Raw genomic sequence first — 24,510 nt, forward strand, 5'->3', positions numbered from 1 at the left:
AAGATCCCTCTCAACGTGTTCTCCAATCTCTTATTGTTTTTGTTGAAAAAGGCTCAGTGTCGTTATCCTCACAATGGGAGGGGGCTGGAGTATTGAAAGCAGGAGAGGGGGCTGGAGTATTGAAAACAGGAGAGGGGGCTGGATTATTGAAAACAGGAGAGGGGGCTGGAGTATTGAAAACAGGAGAGGGGGCTGGTGTATTGAAAACAGGAGAGGGGGCTGGTGTATTGAAAACAGGAGAGGGGGCTGGTGTATTGAAAACAGGAGAGGGGGCTGGAGTATTGAAAACAGGAGAGGGGGCTGGTGTATTGAAAACAGGAGAGGGGGCTGGAGTATTGAAAACAGGAGAGGGGGCTGGTGTATTGAAAACAGGAGAGGGGGCTGGAGTATTGAAAACAGGAGAGGGGGCTGGTGTATTGAAAACAGGAGAGGGGGCTGGAGTATTGGAAACAGGAGAGGGGGCTGGTGTATTGAAAACAGGAGAGGGGGCTGGAGTATTGAAAACAGGAGAGGGGGCTGGAGTATTGAAACAGGAGAGGGGGCTGGAGTATTGAAAACAGGAGAGGGGGCTGGTGTATTGAAAACAGGAGAGGGGGCTGGAGTATTGAAAACAGGAGAGGGGGCTGGAGTATTGAAAACAGGAGAGGGGGCTGGTGTATTGAAAACAGGAGAGGGGGCTGGAGTATTGGAAACAGGGGAGGGGGCTGGAGTATTGGAAACAGGGGAGGGGGCTGGAGTATTGTCTGTTCTCTATATGATTTGATTAACTGTTCAGCAGCCTTATGGCTTTGGGGTAGAAGCTTGTTCAGGAGCCTTTTGGTCCCAGACTTGGCTCTCCGGTACCGCTTGCCATGCGGTAGCAGAGTAAACAGTCTATGGTTTGGATGGTTGGGGTCTTTGACAATATTCCGGACCTTCCTCTGACACCGCCTGGTACAGAGGTCCTGGATTGCAGGGAGCCCCAGTGATGTACTGAGCGGTCCGCACCACCCTCTGTAGAGACCTGCGTTCGGATGCCAAGCAGTTGCCATACCAAGCGGTGATGCAGCCAGTCAAGATGCTCTCAATGGTGCAGCTGTAGAACGTTTTGAGGATCTGAGGACCCATGCAAAAACCTTTTCAGCCTCCTGGTGGGAAATAATGTGTTTTTGTGCCTTCTTTAAGACTGTGTTGGTGTGTGTGGACCATGTTCATTCCTTAGTGATGTGGGACACTGAGGAACTTGAAACTTTCGACCCGCTCCACTACAGCCCAGTCGATTATGGATGGGGGCGTGGCTCAACCCTCAGTTTCCTGTAGTCCACGATCAGCTCTTTTGTCTTGCTGACGTTGAGGGAAAAGTTGTTGTCACGGCACCACACTGCCAGGTCACTGACCTCTTCCCTACAGGCTGTCTCATCGTCGTGGGCGATCAGGCCTGCCACTGTCATGTCATCAGCAAACCTAAACATGGTGTTGGAGTCGTGTGCAGTCACACAGTCGTGGGTCAACAGGGAGTACAGGAGGGGACTAAGTAAGCACTCCTGAGGGGGCCCCGTCTTGATGGTCACAATGGCGGATGTGTTGTTGCCTACCCTCACCACCTGGAGGCGACCCGTCAGGAAGTCCAGGATCCAGTTGCAGAGGGAGTTGTTCAGTCCCTGGGGCTTTAGCTTAATGATGAGCTTTGTGGGCACTATGGTGTTGAACGCTGAGCTGTAGTCAATGAACAGCATTCTTACATAGGTGTTCCTCTTGTCCAGGTGGGAATGGGCATTGTCTGGGATGATGGTGTCTGGGATGATGGTGTCTGGGATGATGGTGTCTGGGATGATGAGGTCTGGGATGATGAGGTCTGGGATGATGAGGTCTGGGATGATGAGGTCTGGGATGATGAGGTCTGGGATGATGAGGTCTGGGATGATGAGGTCTGGGATGATGAGGTCTGGGATGATGGTGTCTGGGATGATGGTGTTGATGTGAGTCATGACCAGCCTTTCAAAGCAATTCATGGCTACATATGTGAGTGCTACGGGTCGGTAGTCATTTAGGCAGGTTACCTTAGTGTTCTTGGGCACAGAGACTATTGTGGTCTGTTTGAAACATGTTGGTATTACAGACTCGGTCAAGGAGATGTTGAAAATGTCAGTGAAGACACTTGCCAGTTGGTCAGCGCATGTTCTCAGTACACGTCCTGGTAATCTGTCTGGCCCTGCGGCCTTTGAATGTTGACCTGTTTCAAGGTCTTACTCACATCGGCTATGGAGAGCGTGATCACACAAGGATACTGATCCAGTCTGTTTGTATAGAAAGTAGACAAACAGACTGGATGGTTAAGGGGAGCAGACAAACGGACTGGATTATATAGGAAGCAACTTTCTCAGGGTTTATTTTCTAACTACCCCAAAGCCTTATTGACCACACCTGAGTTCAATTAATTAATCAATCAAATGTATTTTATAAAAGCCCTTTTTTTATATCGGCAGCTGTCATCAAAGAGCTTTACAGACAGCCAGCCTGAAACCACAAAGAGCTTTACAGACAGCCAGCCTGAAACCACAAAGAGCTTTACAGACAGCCAGCCTGAAACCACAAAGAGCTTTACAGACAGCCAGCCTGAAACCACAAAGAGCTTTACAGACAGCCAGCCTGAAACCACAAAGAGCTTTACAGACAGCCAGCCTGAAACCACAAAGAGCTTTACAGACAGCCAGCCTGAAACCACAAAGAGCTTTACAGACAGCCAGCCTGAAACCACAAAGAGCTTTACAGACAGCCAGCCTGAAACCACAAAGAGCTAGCAAAGCAGAAGGAAAAGCACAGTGGCTAGGAAAAACTCCTAGGAACCTAGGAAGAAACCTAGAGAGGAACCAGGCTCTGAGGGGGTTTGAACTCCTTAGAAGGCAGGAACCTAGGAAGACACCTAGCGAGGAACCAGGCTCTGAGGGGGTTTGAACTCCCTAGAAAGGCAGGAACCTAGGAAGAAACCTTTACAGAGAGGAACCAGGCTCTGAGGGGGTTTGAACTCCTTAGAAGGCAGGAACCTAGGAAGACACCAGCCTGAAACCAGCGAGAACCAGGCTCTGAGGGGGTTTGAACTCCTTAGAAGGCAGGAACCTAGGAAGACACCTAGCGAGGAACCAGGCTCTGAGGGGGCAACTCCTAGAAAGGCAGGAACCTAGGAAGACACCTAGCGAGGAACCAGGCTCTGAGGGGGTTTGGACTCCTTAGAAGGCAGGAACCTAGGAAGACACCTAGCGAGGAACCAGGCTCTGAGGGGGTTTGAACTCCCTAGAAAGGCAGGAACCTAGGAAGACACCTAGCGAGGAACCAGGCTCTGAGGGGGTTTGAACTCCCTAGAAAGGCAGGAACCTAGGAAGACACCTAGCGAGGAACCAGGCTCTGAGGGGGTTTGAACTCCCTAGAAAGGCAGGAACCTAGGAAGACACCTAGCGAGGAACCAGGCTCTGAGGGGGTTTGAACTCCCTAGAAAGGCAGGAACCTAGGAAGACACCTAGCGAGGAACCAGGCTCTGAGGGGGTTTGAACTCCCTAGAAAGGCAGGAACCTAGGAAGACACCTAGCGAGGAACCAGGCTCTGAGGGGGTTTGAACTCCCTAGAAAGGCAGGAACCTAGGAAGACACCTAGCAAGGAAGCCAGTTCAGAAAGGTGGCTGATCCTCTTCTTGGCTGTACTAAAAATATTTGTACAGTACTACAATAACACTACGACATGTTACAGTATTAAAACTCTGTGTAGTCTTACCGGTTGGACCAGGACGTTGTTTTTGCCGTAGAGCAGGTGAGTACGGGAGTTCTGGTGAAGAGATTCCACGTATTCCCGTGCAGACGCCGCAAACTTATCCTCGGACATGCTGACGCTGGACTGTCTCTTCTGGATCTGGGGAACAGGCCATGAGAAAGGTCTACGTTATTGATTATTGATTGTGTAAGGACGTGACTCAGATCCTGACTGATTGTCCCTCCATTTTTTTTACTTAACCATTATTTAACCAGGCAAGTCAATTAACAACACATTCTTATTTACAATGACGGCCTAGCAAGAGGCTAACGGCTTACTGCAGGGATGGGGGTATAAAAATGTTAGGCCAAAACACACATCACGAGAAAATAGACACCACAACACTACATAGAGAGACCTAAGACAACACAACATGGCAATAACACATGACAACACAGCATGGTAGCAACACAACTTGGCAACAACACAACATGGCAGCAACACATGACAACACAGCATGGCAGCAACACAACATGGCAACAACATATGACAACACAGCATGGCAGCAACACAACATGGCAACAACACAACATGGCAACAACATATGACAACACAGCATGATAGCAACACAACATGGCAACAACACAACATGGCAACAACACATGACAACACAGCATGGTAGCAACACAACTTGGCAACAACACAACATGGCATCAACACATGACAACACAGCATGGTAGCAACACAACATGGCAACTCAGCATGGTAGCAACACAAAATGGCAACAACACAACATGGCAACAACACAACGTGGTAGCAACACAACATGACAACAACACAACAACAACATGGTGCAACACAACATGACAACACAACATGACAACAACACAACAACAACATGGTAGCAACACAACATGACAACACAACATGACAGCAACAAAACATGGCAGCAACACAACGTGGTAGCAACACAACATGACAACAACACAAACAACATGGTAGCAACACAACATGACAACAACACAATATGACAACAACACAACATGGCAACAACACAACATGGCAACAACACAACATGGCAACAACACAACATGGCAACAACACAACATGGTAGCAACACAACATGGCAACAACACAACATGGTAGCAACACAACATGACAACACGACAGCAACAAAACATGGCAGCAACACAACAACATAGAAGAAAATGAAACGCACACCTATTTAGGCGAGGTGCTGACTAGCGGAGTGGAACACTTAAAAATAAAGGAGAGCTGCAAGTTCAAATCCCCGAGCTGACAAGGTGCAAAATCTGTCGTTCTGCCCCTGAACAGGCAGTTAACCCACTGTTCCTAGGCCGTCATTGAAAATAAGAATTTGTTCTTAACTGACTTGCCTGGTTAAATAAAGGTTAAAAAAATAAAAATAAAAATAAAAGATGCTAAAATGTAATATCCTGCGTTTCGACAGCCAAGCTGTCTTCATCAGGGTATAATCACAATCATGTCAAAGTCTACGTTGTCTAAGTTGAAACCGAAGAGAGCAAGGGTCTTTAAGTTAAAGACCCAGGCAGCCTCTCGTTTTAACAATAAATTGTCGAGGTCACCCCTTCTCCTAGGGAGGGTGACATGTTCGATGCCAATATAAGGCAGAGACGAAATTGAGTGGCCTGCCTCCAAAAAGAGGGCATCAACTGGGTAAGTCAAGTTTTTACACCTAATGATGCTCCGAGATAGGAGACCCGCTCCCTTCGGTCTCAAAGTAGACTTTGATCTGAAGCCATTCTTGTGATTATTGTGACTTTGCCATTGTAATTGTTTGTAAGCTTGTGTAGTCTAAAATGAATCTATGATCGTATGCTATCCATTTGCTATCCAACACAAGACAACACAACAACACAACAACACAAGACAACACAACAACACAACAACACAAGACAACACAACAACACAACACAACACTATAACAATACAACATGACAGTAACTCAACACGACAACAACTCAACACGACAGCAATTCAACTTAACTCAACAGCAACTCAACACGACAGCAACTCAACACGACAGCAACTCAACACGACAGCAACTCAACACGACAGCAACTCAACACGACAGCAACTCAACACGACAGCAACTCAACACGACAGCAACTCAACGCGACAGCAACTCAACGCAACAGCAACTCAACACGACAGCAACTCAACACGACAGCAACTCAACACGACAAGACAACATAGTAGCAGCACAAACATGGCACTAAAATTGTTAGGCACAAAGGACAAAATGTCAGATAAAACACATCACGCGAAGCAGCCACAAGTGTCGGTAAAAGAGTGTCCATGATTGTCTTTGAATGTAGAAACGGAGATAAAATGGTCCAGTTTGACTGTCTGTTGCATCTTGTTTTTTGCTGTGAACTGAAAAGAGGAGCGACCCAGGCAACTGTGTGCTTTGTGGACCTTTAACAGAATGTGACTGGCCCCTTTTGGGTCCTGGTCAAAAGTAGTGCACTATATAGGGAATAGGGTTCCTTAGGGCCCTGGTGTAAAGTAGTGCACTAGATAGGGAATAGGGTTCCTTAGGGCCCTGGTGTAAAGTAGTGCACTATATAGGGAATAGGGTTCCATAGGGCCCTGGTCTAAAGTAGTGCACTATATAGGGAATAGAGTGCCATAGGGCTCTGGTCTAAAGTAGTGCACTATATAGGGAATAGAGTGCCATAGGGCTCTTTAAAGTAGTGCACTATATAGGGAATAGAGTGCCATAGGGTTCTGGTCTAAAGTAGTGCACTATTTAGGGAGTTGGGTTCTATAGGGGCCTGGTCTAAAGTAGTGCACTATATATAGAGAATAGGGTTCTATATGGCCCTGGTCTAAAGTAGTGCACTATATAGAAATAGGGTTCCATAGGGCCCTGGTCTAAAGTAGTGCACTATATAGGGAATAGAGTGCCATAGGGCTCTGGTCTAAAGTAGTGCACTATATAGGGAATAGAGTGCCATAGGGCTCTGGTCTAAAGTAGTGCACTATATAGGGAATAGAGTGCCATAGGGTTCTGGTCTAAAGTAGTGCACTATTTAGGAGTTGGGTTCTATAGGGGCCTGGTCTAAAGTAGTGCACTATATATAGAGAATAGGGTTCTATATGGCCCTGGTCTAAAGTAGTGCACTATATATAGGGAATAGGGTTCTATAGGGGCCTGGTCTAAAGTAGTGCACTATATAGGGAATAGGGTTATATAGGGCCCTGGGTCTAAAGTAGTGCACTATATATAGAGAATAGGGTTCTATATGGCCCTGGTCTAAAGTAGTGCACTATATATAGGGAATAGGGTTCTATAGGGGCCTGGTCTAAAGTAGTGCACTATATAGGGAATAGGGTTATATAGGGCCCTGGGTCTAAAGTAGTGCACTATATATAGAGAATAGGGTTCTATATGGCCCTGGTCTAAAGTAGTGCACTATATATAGGGAATAGGGTTCTATAGGGGCCTGGTCTAAAGTAGTGCACTATATAGGGAATCAGGTTCTATATGGCCCTGGTCTAAAGTAGTGCACTATATAGGGAATAGGGTTCTATAGGGGCCTGGTCTAAAGTAGTGCACTATATATAGAGAATAGGGTTCTATATGGCCCTGGTCTAAAGTAGTGCACTATTGGGAATAGGGTTCTATAGGGGCCTGGTCTAAAGTAGTGCACTATTAGGGAATCAGGTTCTATATGGCCCTGGTCTAAAGTAGTGCACTATATAGGGAATAGGGTGCCATAGGGGTCTGGTCTAAAGTAGTGCACTATATAGGGAATAGGGTGCCATTAGGGACGCAGACATTGCGACCATGATTGAAACTGACTGGGTCCTTTACCCATCGGGATTTGAACCAATAACATTGTAGTTACTTAGCCCTTTTGTCTAACTACAAGGGTCTGTGCCCTTCTGAGAAACTGCTTCCAGGACTCCTGGGAGAACTATCCTGGCTAAATACAGTTGAAATCGGACGTTTACATACATCTTAGCCAAATACATTTAAACTCAGTTTTTCACAATTCCTGACATTTAATCCTTGTAAACTTTCCCTGTTATAGGTCAGTTGGGATCACCACTTTATTTTGAGAATGTGAAACGTCAGAATAATAGTAGAGAGAATGATTTATTTCAGCTTTTATTTCTTTCATCACATTCCCAGTGGGTCAGAAGTTTACATACACTCAATTAGTATTTGGTTGCAATGCCTTTAAATTGTTTAACTTGGGTCAAATGTTTCGGGTTGCCTTCCACAAGCTTGCCACAATAAGTTGGGTGCATTTTGGCCCTTTCCTCCTGACAGAGCTGGTGTAACTGAGTCAAGTTTGTAGGCCTCCTTGCTCCCACACGCTTTTTCAGTTCTGCCCACACATTTTCTACAGGATTGAGGTCAGGGCTTTGTGATGGCCACTCCAATACCTTGACTTTGTTGTCCTTAAGCCATTTTGCTACAACTTTAGAAGTATGCTTGGGGTTATTGTCCATTTGGAAGACCCATTTGCTGCCAAAATTTAACTGATGTCGAGATGTTGCTTCAATATATCCACAAAATGTTCCTGCCTCATGATTCCAGCTATTTTGTGAAGTGCACCAGTCCCTCCTGCAGCAAAGCACCCCCACAACATGATACTGCCACCCCCGTGCTTCACGGTTGGGATGATGTTCTTCGGCTTGCAAGCCTCCCCCTTTTTCCTCCAAACATAACGATGGTCATTATGGCCAAATAGTTATATTTTTGTTTCATCAGACCAGAGGACATTTCTCCAAAAAGTACGATCTTTGTCCTCATGTGCAGTTTCTAACCGTAGTCTGGCTTTTTTATGGCGGTTTTGGAGCAGTGGCTTCTTCCTTGCTGAGTGGTCTTTCAGGTTATGTCGATATAGGACTCGTTTTACTGTGGATTTAGAATGTTTCGTTCCTGTTTCCTCCAGCATCTTCACAAGGTCCTTTGCTGTTGTTCTGGGATTGATTTGCTCTTTTCGCACCAAAGTACATTCATCTCTAGAAGACAGAACGCGTCTCCTTCCTGAGCGGTATGACGGCTGTGTGGTCCCATGGTGTTTATACTTGCGTACTATTGTTTGTACAGATGAACGTGGTTCCTTCAGGCATTTGGAAATTGCTCCCAAGGATGAACCAGACTTGTGGAGGTCAACAATTTTTTTTCTGAGGTCTTGGCGGATTTCTTTTGATTTTCCATGATTTCAAGCAAAGAGGCACTGAGTTTGAAGGTAGGCCTTGAAATACATCCACAGGTACACCTCCAATTGACTCAAATGTCAATTAGCCTGTCTGTAAATAATTGTCTGAAAAATTACTTGTCATGCACAAAGTAAATGTCCTAACCGACTTGCCAAAACTATAGTTCGTTAAGAAGAAATGTGTGGAGCGGTTGAAAAATGAGATTTGATCACTTCAACCTAAGTGTATGTCAACTTCTGACTTCAAATGTATAAAATAAATTAGAATTGCCATAGCTGCTCATTGAATCCTTACGGACTGAATTGTACAGTATTGACCAACTGCTCCAGTAAGAGCCCCATGCATTCCTCAGGCCCCCAGGGACCCAGTGTCTCTCACCCCCAGAGCGGGCCTCCTGCTGGGTGAAGGTCCTGGCCTCGGTGGGCCCTGTGGATCCGGTGGCGCTGGACCAACTCGTTGGCCGACGGGTCCGTCCAGAAGTGGTCGGACGTCTTCAGCTTAGTGTACTCCAGAGCACAGGGACCCACTGGAGGAGGGAGGGGGGGAAGAGGGTGGAGGGGGGGGGAGGGGGTGGAGAGGGGGAGGGAGGGGGAGAGGGTGGAGAGGGGGAGAGAGGGGGAGAGGGGGAGGAGGGAGGGGAGGGGGAGAGTGAGGAGATGGAGGGAGAGAGGGAGGGTGGATATAAAGAGGGGGGGAAATAGGGTGAGAATGACGGAGGGAGAGAGAGAGAGTAAATAGAGGTAAAAAGAGTATCTACTGTATGTAGCATTATAACAGTCCATAGGGACATTATAACAATGTAATGTAACATTATATCAGTCCATAGAGACATTATAACAACCCAATGTAGCATTATAACAGTCCATAGAGACATTATAACAATGTAATGTAGTATTATATCAGTCCACAGAGACATTATAACAACCCAATGTAGCATTATAACAGTCCGTAGAGACAAAACAACCCAATGTAGCATTATAACAGTCCATAGAGAGATAACAGTCCGTAGGGACAATATAACAATGCAATGTAGATGTATAACAGTCCGTAGAGACATTATAACAACCCAATGTAGCATTATAAGAGTCTGTAGGAACATTATAACAACCCAATGTAGCATTATAACAGCTCTCAGGGCCAACTTACCCAGTAGACATGCCAGGATGGGTCCAAACACTGAGTCATGCATCAGAGCCTCCTCTCATAGTACTTACTGTAGAAACAACACACACACACACACACACACACACACATCAGAGCCTCCCTCTCATAGTACTTACTGTAGAAACAACACACACACACACACATCAGAGCCTCCCTCTCATAGTACTTACTGTAGAAACAACACACACACACACACATCAGAGCCTCCCTCTCATAGTACTTACTGTAGAAACAACACACACACACACACACACACATCAGAGCCTCCCTCTCATAGTACTTACTGTAGAGACAACACACACACACACACACACACACACATCAGAGCCTCCCTCTCATAGTACTTACTGTAGAGACAACACACACACACACACACACACATCAGAGCCTCCCTCTCATAGTACTTACTGTAGAAACAACACACACACACACACACATCAGAGCCTCCCTCTCATAGTACTTACTGTAGAGACAACACACACACACACACACACATCAGAGCCTCCCTCTCATAGTACTTACTGTAGAGACAACACACACACACACACACATCAGAGCCTCCCTCTCATAGTACTTACTGTAGAGACAACACACACACACACACACACACACACACACACACACACACACACACACACACACACACACACACACACACACACACACACACACACACACATCAGAGCCTCCCTCTCATAGTACTTACTGTAGAGACAACACACACACACACACATCAGAGCCTCCCTCTCATAGTACTTACTGTAGAAACAACACACACACACACACACACACACACAACAGAGCCTCCCTCTCATAGTACTTACTGTAGAGACAACACACACACACACACACACACACACACACACAATAATGTTGAGACAACACACACACACACGCACACACACACACGCAATGTAGAGAAACAACAAAAGAGCATTGAGTCAAACAATTAAAAAACTACACTCAAATAACTCCATTCGGCCTTATGCAAGACAAAGAAGGGAATGAAATGAGGGAGTCTTGACAGTTCAAGACAGGCAGAAATGTTGTGTGCAGAACAAAAGCAACAGGGAGAAAGCTAATTCAATTGACTGGAACAGACATGGACAAGATGTTGCTCTTTGCATACAGTGCAGTGTGAGTTAATGCAGAAGTTGCCTTTTCATTTCTTACCTGGAGTTATCCACGAGGTACTGTACGACCTTGTCCAGGACCTTCTCGAAGAGGGCGGTGCGTACCCAGATGTGCTTGATGGCCTGAGTGGAGAGGGGCTGGGGGGCGCGACCTGCAGACGACGACCCCTGCCTCTTCAGGGGCTCCTGACCCACACGCTGGGTCCTCTGGGTTCTAGGGGGCAAAAGGCAAAGGACAGTAAATGACAGGGTTAGGGTGCGAGGTAGGGGTTAGGGTTCGAGGTAGGGGTTAGGGTTCGATGTAGGGGTTAGGGTGCGAGGTAGGGGTTAGGGTGCGAGGTAGGGGTTAGGGTTCGATGTAGGGGTTAGGGTTACGAGGTAGGGGTTAGGGTACGAGGTAGGGGTTAGGGTTCGAGGTAGGGGTTAGGGTTCGAGGTAGGAGTTAGGGTTTGAGGTAGGGGATAGGGCTTAGGGTTCGAGGTAGGGGTTAGGGGTTTGAGTTAAGGTTAGAGTTCGAGGTAGGGGTTAGGGGTAGGGTTCGGGAGGTAGGGGTAGGGGTTTGAGTTAAGGTTAGGGTTCGGGGTTTGGGTCAGGGTTGGGGTTAGAGTCAGGGTTCGGTGTTAGGGTCAGGGTTCGGGGTTAGGGTCAGGGTTCGGGGTTAGGGGTCAGGGTTCAGGGTTAGGGTTCGGAGTTGGGGTTAGGGTTCGGGGTTAGGGTTCGGAGCCGGGGTTAGGGTCAGGGTTCAGGGGTCAGGGTTCAGCAGATGATCTCAGGTAAGACTGGTGTTGCTGTAGGTTGGGGATTCCAGAAGTCCCAGTTGGAAGAATAAAGGAATTAAGAGGAAATCCTCCAAACAAGTTGATATAAGTTTTTCAACCCTACTGTTGACTGTATGCTATCTGTGAGCTGAGTAATCGTCTTGTTGTGTGTAACTACAGTGTGTAACTACTCCATTAAAAAGGGGTAGGATAGGTATAATGGCTATGGTACGGTCTCCACCGTGTCACCTATACAGTACATAATGGGTGGGGCGAGTGGCTATGGGTTGATTTGGGACTCTACAGAAAGACACCTGTTTAACAGGTGAAGTTGTAGTTGTCACCAGGAGGGGGCAGCATACCATACAGTCAGGAGGTCCGCTTAGGAATCAATGGGAGATTCTTAATTGTTTTTTACTAAAGGGACAGTTGTACATTTACTGGGGGGGCTGGTCCAAACATGTTTTTAATTAGGCACAGGGGATGGTAGTGTATAATTCCTGGTTTACATTCCTCATTTTACAGGTGTTAGTATTTAAATGTCTTCCATGTCCTCATCTCCCTGCATGCTTCTCCCCTTAAATGGTGTTTTGGTACTTCCCTTACGCAGTGGCTTTTCTGCGCGCTAACTATACAGTCAACTCTATCCTGCACTCTAGTCATAGTGACAGTAGTGGTAGGTTTGTCCACATCTGCAATAGGCTAACGAGCAGTCATACCATACATACAATCTTTCACGTCGCACCAATCTTCTATATAAATCAACATAGAGGAAGAGCTGATAGGCAGAGGAGAGGCCAGGTGTAGCAGAGAGGCCAGGTGTAGAGGAGAGGCCAGGTGTAGAGGAGAGGCCAGGTGTAGCAGAGAGGCCAGGTGTAGCAGAGAGGCCAGGTGTAGAGGAGAGGCCAGGTGTAGCAGAGAGGCCAGGTGTAGAGGAGAGGCCAGGTGTAGAGGAGAGGCCAGGTGTAGCAGAGAGGCCAGGTGTAGCGGAGAGGCCAGGTGTAGCGGAGAGGCCAGGTGTAGAGGAGAGGCCAGGTGTAGAGGAGAGGCCAGGTGTAGCAGAGAGGCCAGGTGTAGCAGAGAGGCCAGGTGTAGCAGAGAGGCCAGGTGTAGAGGAGAGGCCAGGTGTAGCGGAGAGGCCAGGTGTAGCGGAGAGGCCAGGTGTAGCAGAGAGGCCAGGTGTAGAGGAGAGGCCAGGTGTAGAGGAGAGGCCAGGTGTAGCAGAGAGGCCAGGTGTAGAGGAGAGGCCAGGTGTAGCAGAGAGGCCAGATGTAGCAGAGAGGCCAGGTGTAGCAGAGAGGCCAGGTGTAGAGGAGAGGCCAGGTGTAGCAGAGAGGCCAGATGTAGCAGAGAGGCCAGGTGTAGCAGAGAGGCCAGGTGTAGAGGAGAGGCCAGGTGTAGCAGAGAGGCCAGGTGTAGAGGAGAGGCCAGGTGTAGAGGAGAGGCCAGGTGTAGCAGAGAGGCCAGGTGTAGAGGAGAGGCCAGGTGTAGAGGAGAGGCCAGGTGTAGAGGAGAGGCCAGGTGTAGCGGAGAGGCCAGGTGTAGCGGAGAGGCCAGGTGTAGCAGAGAGGCCAGGTGTAGAGGAGAGGCCAGGTGTAGAGGAGAGGCCAGGTGTAGCAGAGAGGCCAGGTGTAGAGGAGAGGCCAGGTGTAGCAGAGAGGCCAGATGTAGCAGAGAGGCCAGGTGTAGCAGAGAGGCCAGGTGTAGAGGAGAGGCCAGGTGTAGCAGAGAGGCCAGGTGTGGCAGAGAGGCCAGGTGTAGCGGAGAGGCCAGGTGTAGCGGAGAGGCCAGGTGTAGCAGAGAGGCCAGGTGTAGCAGAGAGGCCAGGTGTAGAGGAGAGGCCAGGTGTAGCAGAGAGGCCAGGTGTAGAGGAGAGGCCAGGTGTAGCAGAGAGGCCAGGTGTAGCAGAAAGGCCAGGTGTAGCAGAGAGGCCAGGTGTAGCAGAGAGGCCAGGTGTAGAGGAGAGGCCAGGTGTAGAGGAGAGGCCAGGTGCAGAGGAGAGGCCAGGTGTAGCAGAGAGGCCAGGTGTAGAGGAGAGGCCAGGTGTAGCAGAGAGGCCAGGTGTAGCAGAGAGGCCAGGTGTAGCAGAAAGGCCAGGTGTAGCAGAAAGGCCAGGTGTAGCAGAGAGGCCAGGTGTAGCTTAGAGGCCAATGGTGGAACAAACTCCCTCACGACGCCAGGACAGCGGAGTCAATCACCACCTTCCGGAGACACCTGAAACCACACCTCTTTAAGGAATACCTAGGATAGGATAAGTAATCCTTCTCACCCCCCCCCCCCCTTAAATGATTTAGATGCACTATTGTAAAGTTCCCTCCACACACATGCCTCCCATTACCACTCCCACTCACACACACACGCCTCCCATTACCACTCCCACTCACACACACATGCCTCCCATTACCACTCCCCCTCACACACACACGCCTCCCATTACCACTCCCACTCACACACACATGCCTCCCATTACCACTCCCCCTCACACACACACGCCTCCCATTACCACTCCCCTCACACACACGCCTCCCATTACCACTCCCCCTCACACACATGCCTCCCATTACCACTCCCCCTCACACACATGCCTCCCATTACCACTCCCACTCACACACCTCCCATTACCACTCCCACTCACACACACACGCCTCCCATTACCACTCCCCCTCACACACATGCCTCCCATTACCACTCCCACTCACACACCTCCCATTACCACTCCCACTCACACACACACGCCTCCCATTACCACTCCCACTCACACACACACGCCTCCCATTACCACTCCCACTCAAACTAGCAGCCGCAGTCACGATGCCTCTTCAGCCTGCCAAGGGATCTTGTTGTGGATCTACACACACACACACACACACGCACACACACGCACACACACACACACACACGTGCATACAGTTGAAGTCAGAAGTTTACATACATCTTAGCCAAATACATTTAAACTCAGTTCTTCCACAATTCCTGACATTTAATTCTCGTAAAAATACCGTCTTAGGTCAGTTAGGATCACCACTTTATTTTAAGAATGTGAAATGTCAGAATAATAGTAGAGATAATGATTTATTTCAGCTTTTATTTCTTTCATCACATTCCCAGTGAATTAGAAGTTTACATACAGTCAATTAGTATTTGGTAGCATTGCCTTTCAATTGTTTAACTTGGATCAAACGTTTCAGGGAGCCTTCCACAAACTTCCCACAATAAGTTGGGTGAATTTTGGCCCATTCCTCCTGACAGAGCTGATTTAACTGAGTCAGGTTTGTAGGCCTCCTTGCTCGCAAAAGGTTTTTCAGTTCTGCCCACAAATTTTCTGTAGAATTGAGGTTAGGGCTTTGTGATGGCCACTCCAATACCTTGACTTTGTTGTCCTTAAGCCATTTTGCCTCAACTTTGGAAGTATGCTTGGGGTCGTTGTCCATTTGGAAGACCCATTTGCGACAAAGCTTTAACTTCCTGACTGATGTCCTTGAGATGTTGCTTCAATCTTTCCACATAATGTTCCTTCCTCATGGTGCCATCTATTTTGTGAAGTGCACCAGTCCCTCCTGCAGCAAAGCACCCCCACGATATGATGCTGCCACCCCCGTGCTTCACGGTTGGGATGGTGGTCTTCGGCTTGCAAGCCTCCCCCTTTTCCTCCAAACATAACGATGGTCATTATGGCCAAACAGTTCTATTTTTGTTTCATCAGACCAGAGGTCATTTCTCCAAAAAATGCGATCCTTGTCACCATGTGCAGTTGCAAACCGTAGTCTGGCTTTTTTATGGCAGTTTTGGAGCAGTGGCTACTTCCTTGCTGAACGACCTTTCAGGTTATGTCGATATAGAACTCGTTTTACTGTGGATATAGATACTTTTGTAGCTGTTTCCTCCAGCATCTTCACAGGGTCCTTTGCTGTTGTTCTGGGATTGATTTGGACTTTTCGCACCAAAGTACGTTCATCTCTAGGAGACAGAACGCGTCTCCTTCCTGAGCGGTATGACGGCTGTGTGATCCCATGGTGTTTATACTTGTGTACTATTGTTTGTACAGATGAACGTGGTACCTTCAGGCGCTTGGAAATTGCTCCCAAGGATGAACCAGACTTGTGGAGGTCTACAATTTCGTGGCTGATTTCTTTTGATTTTCCCATGATGTCAAGCAAAGAGGCACGGAGTTTGAAGGTAGACCTTGAAATACATCCACAGGTACACCTGCAATTGACTCAAATTATGTCAATTAACCTATCAGAAGCTTCTTAAGCCATGATGTAATTTGAGAATCTAAATTGAGCTCAGGTGCATCCTGTTTCCATTGATCATCCTTGAGATGTTTCAAGATTCGAGGCTGTAATCGGTGCCAAATGTGCTTCAACAAAGTACTGATTAAATGGTCTGAATACTTATGTAAACGTAATATTTAAGTTATTTATTTATTTTTGATGTGCAAAAATGTAAAAAAAATGTTTTTGCTTTGTCATTAAGGGGTATTGTGATGTCATTATGGGGTATTGTGATGTCATTATGGGGTATTGTGTTGTCATTATGGGGTATTGCGTTGTCATTAAGGGGTATTGTGATGTCATTATGGGGTATTGTCTGTAGAATGAACAGAGTCTGTCTGAATAGTGTCTGTCTGAATGAATAGTGTGTCTGAATGAACAGTGTCTGTCTGTCTGAATAGTGTCTGTCTGAATGAATAGTGTCTGTCTGAATAGAATCTGTCTGAAATAGAATCTGTCTGAAATAGTGACTATCTGAATAGTGTGTGAAGTATGTGTTGTCATGTGTGTGTGTGAGTGTTTGGACCCTGGACCCTGACCCCAGCCCTCCATCTTCCTCAAAGCCCAGCCAGCAAACGTATTGATTGGTTGGCCTCCCGCAAGATCTCTCACAGTCCGCCAGCGATGTAGTGATTGGTTGAACGGCCAGCAAGATCACTCACAGCCCTTTCTACCACTGTATTATCACTAGAACGCAGCTCATGCTAGGTGTTAACGCTAGGTTTTAACGCTAGGTGGGTGTTATGCTAGGTAGGTGTTAATGCTAGGTGTTAACGCTAGGTAGGTGTTAACGCTAGGTAGGTGTTAACGCTAGGTAGGTGTTATGCTAGGTAGGTGTTAACGCTAGGTAGGTGTTAACGCTAGGTAGGTGTTAACGCTAGGTAGGTGTTAACGCTAGGTAGGTGTTAACGCTAGGTAGGTGTTAACGCTAGGTGTTAACGCTAGGTGTTAATGCTAGGTAGGTGTTAATGCTAGGTGTTAACGCTAGGTGTTAACGCTAGGTAGGTGTTAATGCTAGGTAGGTGTTAATGCTAGGTAGGTGTTAACGCTAGGTAGGTATTAACGCTAGGTGTTAATGCTAGGTAGGTGTTAACGCTAGGAAGGTGTTAACGCTAGGTAGGTGTTAACGCTAGGTAGGTGTTAACGCTAGGTAGATGTTAACGCTAGGTAGGTGTTAACGCTAGGTAGGTGTTAACGCTAGGTGTTAATGCTAGGTAGGTGTTAACGCTAGGTAGGTGTTAACGCTAGGTAGGTGTTAATGCTAGGTAGGTGTTAATGCTAGGTAGGTGTTAACGCTAGGTAGGTGTTAACGCTAGGTAGGTGTTAACGCTAGGTAGATGTTAATGCTAGGTGTTAACGCTAGGTAGATGTTAACGCTAGGTAGGTGTTAACGCTAGGTAGGTGTTAACGCTAGGTGTTAATGCTAGGTAGGTGTTAAGGCTAGGTAGGTGTTAACGCTAGGTAGATGTTAACGCTAGGTAGGTGTTAACGCTAGGTAGGTGTTAACGCTAGGTGTTAACGCTAGGTGATAATGCTAGGTAGGTGTTAACGCTAGGTAGGTGTTAACGCTAGGTAGATGTTAACGCTAGGTAGATGTTAACGCTAGGTAGGTGTTAACGCTAGGTAGGTGTTAACGCTAGGTGTTAATGCTAGGTAGGTGTTAACGCTAGGTAGGTGTTAACGCTAGGTAGGTGTTAACGCTAGGTGTTAACGCTAGGTAGGTGTTAACGCTAGGTAGGTGTTAACGCTAGGTAGGTGTTAACGCTAGGTAGGTGTTAACGCTAGGTGTTAACGCTAGGTGTGAGCTAATCCTAACATCGGTACGATAGAACAGATGTGAAGAAGGAGGGACAGACAGAAAGAAAGAGAGAGAGAAAAAAATTGATCGAGAAGAAGACAGAAATAGAGAAAGGGTGACAGATGTGGCTAGGGGGTGATGTTTGCAGCTCCCTGAGGTGTGTGTGTGTGTGTGTGTGTGTGTGTGTGTGTGTGTGTGTGTGTGTGTGTGTGTGTGTGTGTGTGTGTGTGTGTGTGTGTGTGTGTGTGTGTGTGTGTGTGTGTGTGTGTGTGTGTGTGTGTGTGAGAGAGAGTAAGAGACAGAGACAGAGTGTGTGTGTGTGTGTGTGTGTGTGTGTGTGTGTGTGTGTGTGTGTGTGTGTGTGTGTGTGTGTGTGTGTGTGTGTGTGTGTGTGTGTGTGATGGTATTGTGTGTGAGAGAGAGTAAGAGACAGAGACAGAGACAGAGACAGAGACAGAGACAGAGAGAGAGAGAGAGAGAGAGAGAGAGAGAGAGAGAGAGAGAAATACACTACGGAAGAAGAAGGAACAGCACGTCAGAAATCAGCTCAATGTAATTGAAAAATCCATAGACTCAAACCACTTCTGGGAAAATTGGAAAACACTAAACAAACAACACTACTAAGAGTTATCTATCCGAAACGGAGAAGTATTGGTAAACCACTTTTCCTAACTTTTTGGCTCTATAACAAAGAACAAACAGCAAAAACATATACATGATCAAATACAAATCTTAGAATCAACTATTAAATACTACCAGAACCCACTAATGGACAAAATATAAACCCTCCAACCCAAAAAGGCCTGTGGTGTTGATGGTATTCTCAATGAAATGACAAAATATACAGATCACAAATGCCAACTGGCTTTCCATAAACTCTTTAACATCATCCTAAGCTCTGGTATCTTCCTCAATATTTGGACCCAAGGAGTGATAAACCCAGTAGCTAACTAACGTTAGATAGCTAGCTAACACACCGGTACATATTGCTGTAATGCTATGCAGATCGTAAGGACAGGCAGCCAACAAATTGTCAGCCAACATAACGTGTTGGGGAGGAAAAGGGCTAAGGACTTTTTAAATAAGTTATTAATTAATGACTTTTTAAATAATTTATTAAGTAATGACTTTTTAAATAAGTTATTAAGTAATGACTTTTTAAATAAGTTATTAAGTAATGACTTTTTAAATAAGTTATTAAGTAATGACTTTTTGGCCTCCCGGGTGGCACAGAGGTTAAGGGCGCTGTATTGCAGCGCTAGCAGCGCCGGCCCGCCACAGGAGTCGCTGGTGCGCGATGAGGATTTCCCTACCGGCCAAACCCTCCCTGACTGGCGAGGACAGACAAGACCCATACTATTGTAGAGGACTGGCTAGGACAGGCAAGCCCCATACTATTGTGGAGGACTGGCTAGGACAGGCAAGACCCATACTATTGTAGAGGACTGGCTAGGACAGACAAGACCCATACTATTGTAGAGGAGTGGCTAGGACAGACAAGCCCCATACTATTGTAGAGGACTGGCTAGGACAGGCAAGCCCCATACTATTGTGGAGGACTGGCTAGGACAGACAAGCCCCATACTATTGTGGAGGACTGGCTAGGACAGGTAAGCCCCATACTATTGTGGAGGACTGACTAGGACAGGCAAGCCCCATACTATTGTGGAGGACTGGCGAGGACAGACAAGCCCCATACTATTGTGGAGGACTGGCTAGGACAGGCAAGCCCCATACTATTGTAGAGGACTGGCTAGGACAGACAAGCCCCATACTATTGTGGAGGACTGGCTAGGACAGGCAAGACCCATACTATTGTGGAGGACTGGCTAGGACAGGTAAGCCCCATACTATTGTAGAGGACTGGCTAGGACAGACAAGCCCCATACTATTGTGGAGGACTGGCTAGGACAGGTAAGCCCCATACTATTGTGGAGGACTGACTAGGACAGGCAAGCCCCATACTATTGTGGAGGACTGGCGAGGACAGACAAGCCCCATACTATTGTGGAGGACTGGCTAGGACAGGCAAGCCCCATACTATTGTGGAGGACTGGCTAGGACAGGCAAGCCCCATACTATTGTGGAGGACTGGCTAGGACAGGCAAGCCCCATACTATTGTGGAGGACTGACTAGGACAGGCAAGCCCCATACTATTGTGGAGGACTGGCGAGGACAGACAAGCCCCATACTATTGTGGAGGACTGGCTAGGACAGACAAGCCCCATACTATTGTGGAGGACTGGCTAGGACAGGTAAGCCCCATACTATTGTGGAGGACTGACTAGGACAGGCCAGCCCCATACTATTGTGGAGGACTGGCGAGGACAGACAAGCCCCATACTATTGTGGAGGACTGGCTAGGACAGGCAAGCCCCATACTATTGTAGAGGACTGGCTAGGACAGGCAAGCCCCATACTATTGTAGAGGACTGGCTAGGACAGACAAGCCCCATACTATTGTGGAGGACTGGCTAGGACAGGCAAGACCCATACTATTGTGGAGGACTGGCTAGGACAGGTAAGCCCCATACTATTGTAGAGGACTGGCTAGGACAGACAAGCCCCATACTATTGTGGAGGACTGGCTAGGACAGGTAAGCCCCATACTATTGTGGAGGACTGACTAGGACAGGCAAGCCCCATACTATTGTGGAGGACTGGCGAGGACAGACAAGCCCCATACTATTGTGGAGGACTGGCTGGGACAGACAAGCCCCATACTATTGTAGAGGACTGGCTAGGACAGGCAAGCCCCATACTATTGTGGAGGACTGGCTAGGACAGGCAAGCCCCATACTATTGTGGAGGACTGGCTAGGACAGGCAAGCCCATACTATTGTGGAGGACTGGCTGGGACAGGCAAGACCCATACTATTGTGGAGGACTGGCTAGGACAGGCAAGCCCCATACTATTGTGGAGGACTGGCTAGGACAGGCAAGCCCCATACTATTGTGGAGGACTGGCTAGGACAGGCAAGCCCCATACTATTGTGGAGGACTGGCTGGGACAGGCAAGCCCCATACTATTGTGGAGGACTGGCTAGGACAGGCAAGCCCCATACTATTGTGGAGGACTGGCTAGGACAGGCAAGCCCCATACTATTGTGGAGGACTGGCTAGGACAGGCAAGCCCCATACTATTGTGGAGGACTGGCTGGGACAGGCAAGCCCCATACTATTGTGGAGGACTGACTAGGACAGGCAAGCCCCATACTATTGTGGAGGACTGGCGAGGACAGACAAGCCCCATACTATTGTGGAGGACTGGCTAGGACAGGCAAGCCCCATACTATTGTGGAGGACTGGCTAGGACAGGCAAGCCCCATACTATTGTAGAGGACTGGCTAGGACAGGCAAGCCCCATGCTATTGTAGAGGACTGGCAAGGACAGACAAGCCCCATACTATTGTGGAGGACTGGCTAGGACAGGCAAGCCCCATACTATTGTGGAGGACTGGCTAAGACAGGCAAGCCCCATACTATTGTGGAGGACTGGCTAGGACAGGCAAGCCCCATACTATTGTGGAGGACTGGCTAGGACAGGCAAGCCCCATACTATTGTGGAGGACTGGCTAAGACAGGCAAGCCCCATACTATTGTGGAGGACTGGCTAGGACAGGCAAGCCCCATACTATTGTGGAGGACTGGCTAGGACAGGCAAGCCCCATACTATTGTGGAGGACTGGCTAGGACAGGCAAGCCCCATACTATTGTGGAGGACTGGCTAGGACAGGCAAGCCCCATACTATTGTGGAGGACTGGCTAGGACAGGCAAGCCCCATACTATTGTGGAGGACTGGCTAGGACAGGCAAGCCCCATACTATTGTGGAGGACTGGCTAGGACAGGCAAGCCCATACTATTGTGGAGGACTGGCTAGGACAGGCAAGCCCCATACTATTGTGGAGGACTGGCTAGGACAGGCAAGCCCCATACTATTGTGGAGGACTGGCTAGGACAGGCAAGCCCATACTATTGTGGAGGACTGGCTAGGACAGGCAAGCCCCATACTATTGTGGAGGACTGGCTAGGACAGGCAAGCCCATACTATTGTGGAGGACTTAACTCTTCCCGCTGACGCAGGTATGGCTGGGACAATGTTGGGGGAAAAGGACAAAGAAACTATACAGACTGTCTTCATCAAACAACACTGTTTCATGACACATCAGTGACATGGCAGGAGATGTTTTGAAACAATTACTGCTTCACAAACAAGCCAGTGAATTATATTTATTACAGCTGGATGAGTCAACAGCTCCTGGTATATGTCCGTTACATTTACGGGGTCAATTAAGGAAGACATCCTCTTCTGCAAACCACTGGAAACCAGGACAACAGGAGAGGATATTTTTAAAGTACTGGACAGCTTTGTGACATCAAAAGGACTTTGGTGGTCAAAATGTGTTGGTATCTGTACTGATGGAACAAGATCCATGACAGGGAGACATAGTGGAGTTGTAACGCGTGCAAGCAGTTGCTCCCGGCGCCACTTGGGTTCACTGCAGCATCCACCTAGAGGCTCTTGGGTAAACTGGGGGTAAACTGCAGCATCCACCTAGAGGCTCTTGGGTAAACTGCAGCATCCACCGAGAGGCATCCACCTAGAGGCTGGGTAACTGCAGCATCCACCTAGAGGCTCTTGGGTAAACTGAAGCATCCACCTAGAGACTCTTGGGTACACTGCAGCATCCACCTAGAGGCTCTTGGGTACACTGCAGCATCCACCTAGAGGCTCTTGGGTACACTGCAGCATCCACCTAGAGGCTCTTGGGTACACTGCAGCATCCACCTAGAGGCTCTTGGGTACACTGCAGCATCCACCAAGAGGCTCTTGGGTAAACCGCAGCATCCACCTAGAGGCTCTTGGGTAAACAGCAGCATCCACCTAGAGGCTCTTGGGTACACTGCAGCATCCACCTAGAGGCTCTTGGGTAGACTAGAGCATCCACCTAGAGGCTCTTGGGTACACTGCAGCATCCACCTAGAGGCTCCTGGGTACACTGCAGCATCCACCTAGAGGCTCTTGGGTACACTGCAGCATCCACCGAGAGGCTCTTGGGTAGACTGCAGCATCCACCGAGAGGCTCTTGGGTAGACTGCAGCATCCACCTAGAGGCTCTTAGGTACACTGCAGCATCCACCTAGAGGCTTTTGGGTAAACTGCAGCATCCACCGAGAGGCTCTTGGGTAGACTGCAGCATCCACTTAGAGGCTCTTGGGTAAACTGCAGCATCCACCGAGAGGCTCTTGGGTACACTGCAGCATCCACCTAGAGGCTATTGGGTACACTGCAGCATCCACCTAGAGGCTCTTGGGTACACTGCAGCATCCACCTAGAGGCTCTTGGGTACACTGCAGCATCCACCTAGAGGCTCTTGGGTAGAATGCAGCATCCACCAAGAGGCTCTTGGGTAAACTGCAGCATCCACCTAGAGGCTCTTGGGTAAACAGCAGTATCCACCTAGAGTCTCTTGGGTACACTGCAGCATCCACCTAGAGGCTCTTGGGTAGACTAGAGCATCCACCTAGAGGCTCTTGGGTACACTGCAGCATCCACCTAGAGGCTCTTGGGTACACTGCAGCATCCACCTAGAGGCTCTTGGGTACACTGCAGCATCCACCGAGAGGCTCTTGGGTAGACTGCAGCATCCACCGAGAGGCTCTTGGGTAGACTGCAGCATCCACCGAGAGGCTCTTGGGTAGACTGCAGCATCCACCGAGAGGCTCTTGGGTAAACTGCAGCATCCACCGAGAGGCTCTTGGGTACACTGCAGCATCCACCGAGAGGCTCTTGGGTAGACTGCAGCATCCACCTAGAGGCTCTTGGGTACACTGCAGCATCCACCTAGAGGCTCTTGGGTAGACTGCAGCATCCACCGAGAGGCTCTTGCTGCCAAGGGAATGCCTGACAGCTTGAAAGACGATTTGGACACCAATGAAAATGGTTCACTTTGTTAAAGCAAGGACCCTGAACTCTCATGTATTTTATGCACTTCGTAATGATATGGGCAGCGACCATGTAACACTTTTACAACATACAGAAGGTTGCGCTGGTTATTAAGGGGCAAAGTATTGACATGTTGTTTTAAATTGAGAGACGAGTTTAAAGTTTTCTTTACTGACCATAATTTTCACTTGTCTGACCGCTTGATGATGATGAGTTTCTCACACGACTGGCCTATCTGGGTGACGTTTTTTCTCAACTGAATGATCAGAATCTAGGATTACAGGGACTCTCCGCAGCTATATTCAATGTGAGATTCAAAATTGAGGCCATGATTAAAGAAGTTGTAGCTCTCCTCTGTCTGCATTAATTAACAAGGACAACACACCTGAGTGAGCTGGGTGCGCAATTACGCAGGTACTTTCCCGAAATGGGTGACACAAACAACTGGATTCGTTATCCCCTTTCATGCCCTGCCTCCAGTCCACTTACC

General features: G+C 48.1%; 1 protein-coding gene across 1 annotated transcript in view; it reads right to left on the reverse strand.

Moving 5' to 3' along the window:
* LOC135546711 (small G protein signaling modulator 2-like) overlaps positions 1-24,510 on the reverse strand; it is a 137,654-nt gene that overhangs the window by 62,402 nt on the left and 50,742 nt on the right. The window contains 6 exon segments of the mRNA XM_064975345.1: positions 3,745-3,879; positions 9,322-9,350; positions 9,353-9,469; positions 10,090-10,138; positions 10,912-10,930; positions 11,281-11,454. Of these exon segments, the coding sequence (XP_064831417.1) occupies positions 3,745-3,879; positions 9,322-9,350; positions 9,353-9,469; positions 10,090-10,138; positions 10,912-10,930; positions 11,281-11,454 (523 nt within the window).

Source organism: Oncorhynchus masou, chromosome 9, assembly GCF_036934945.1.
Source record: "Oncorhynchus masou masou isolate Uvic2021 chromosome 9, UVic_Omas_1.1, whole genome shotgun sequence".
Lineage (NCBI taxonomy): Eukaryota > Metazoa > Chordata > Actinopteri > Salmoniformes > Salmonidae > Oncorhynchus > Oncorhynchus masou.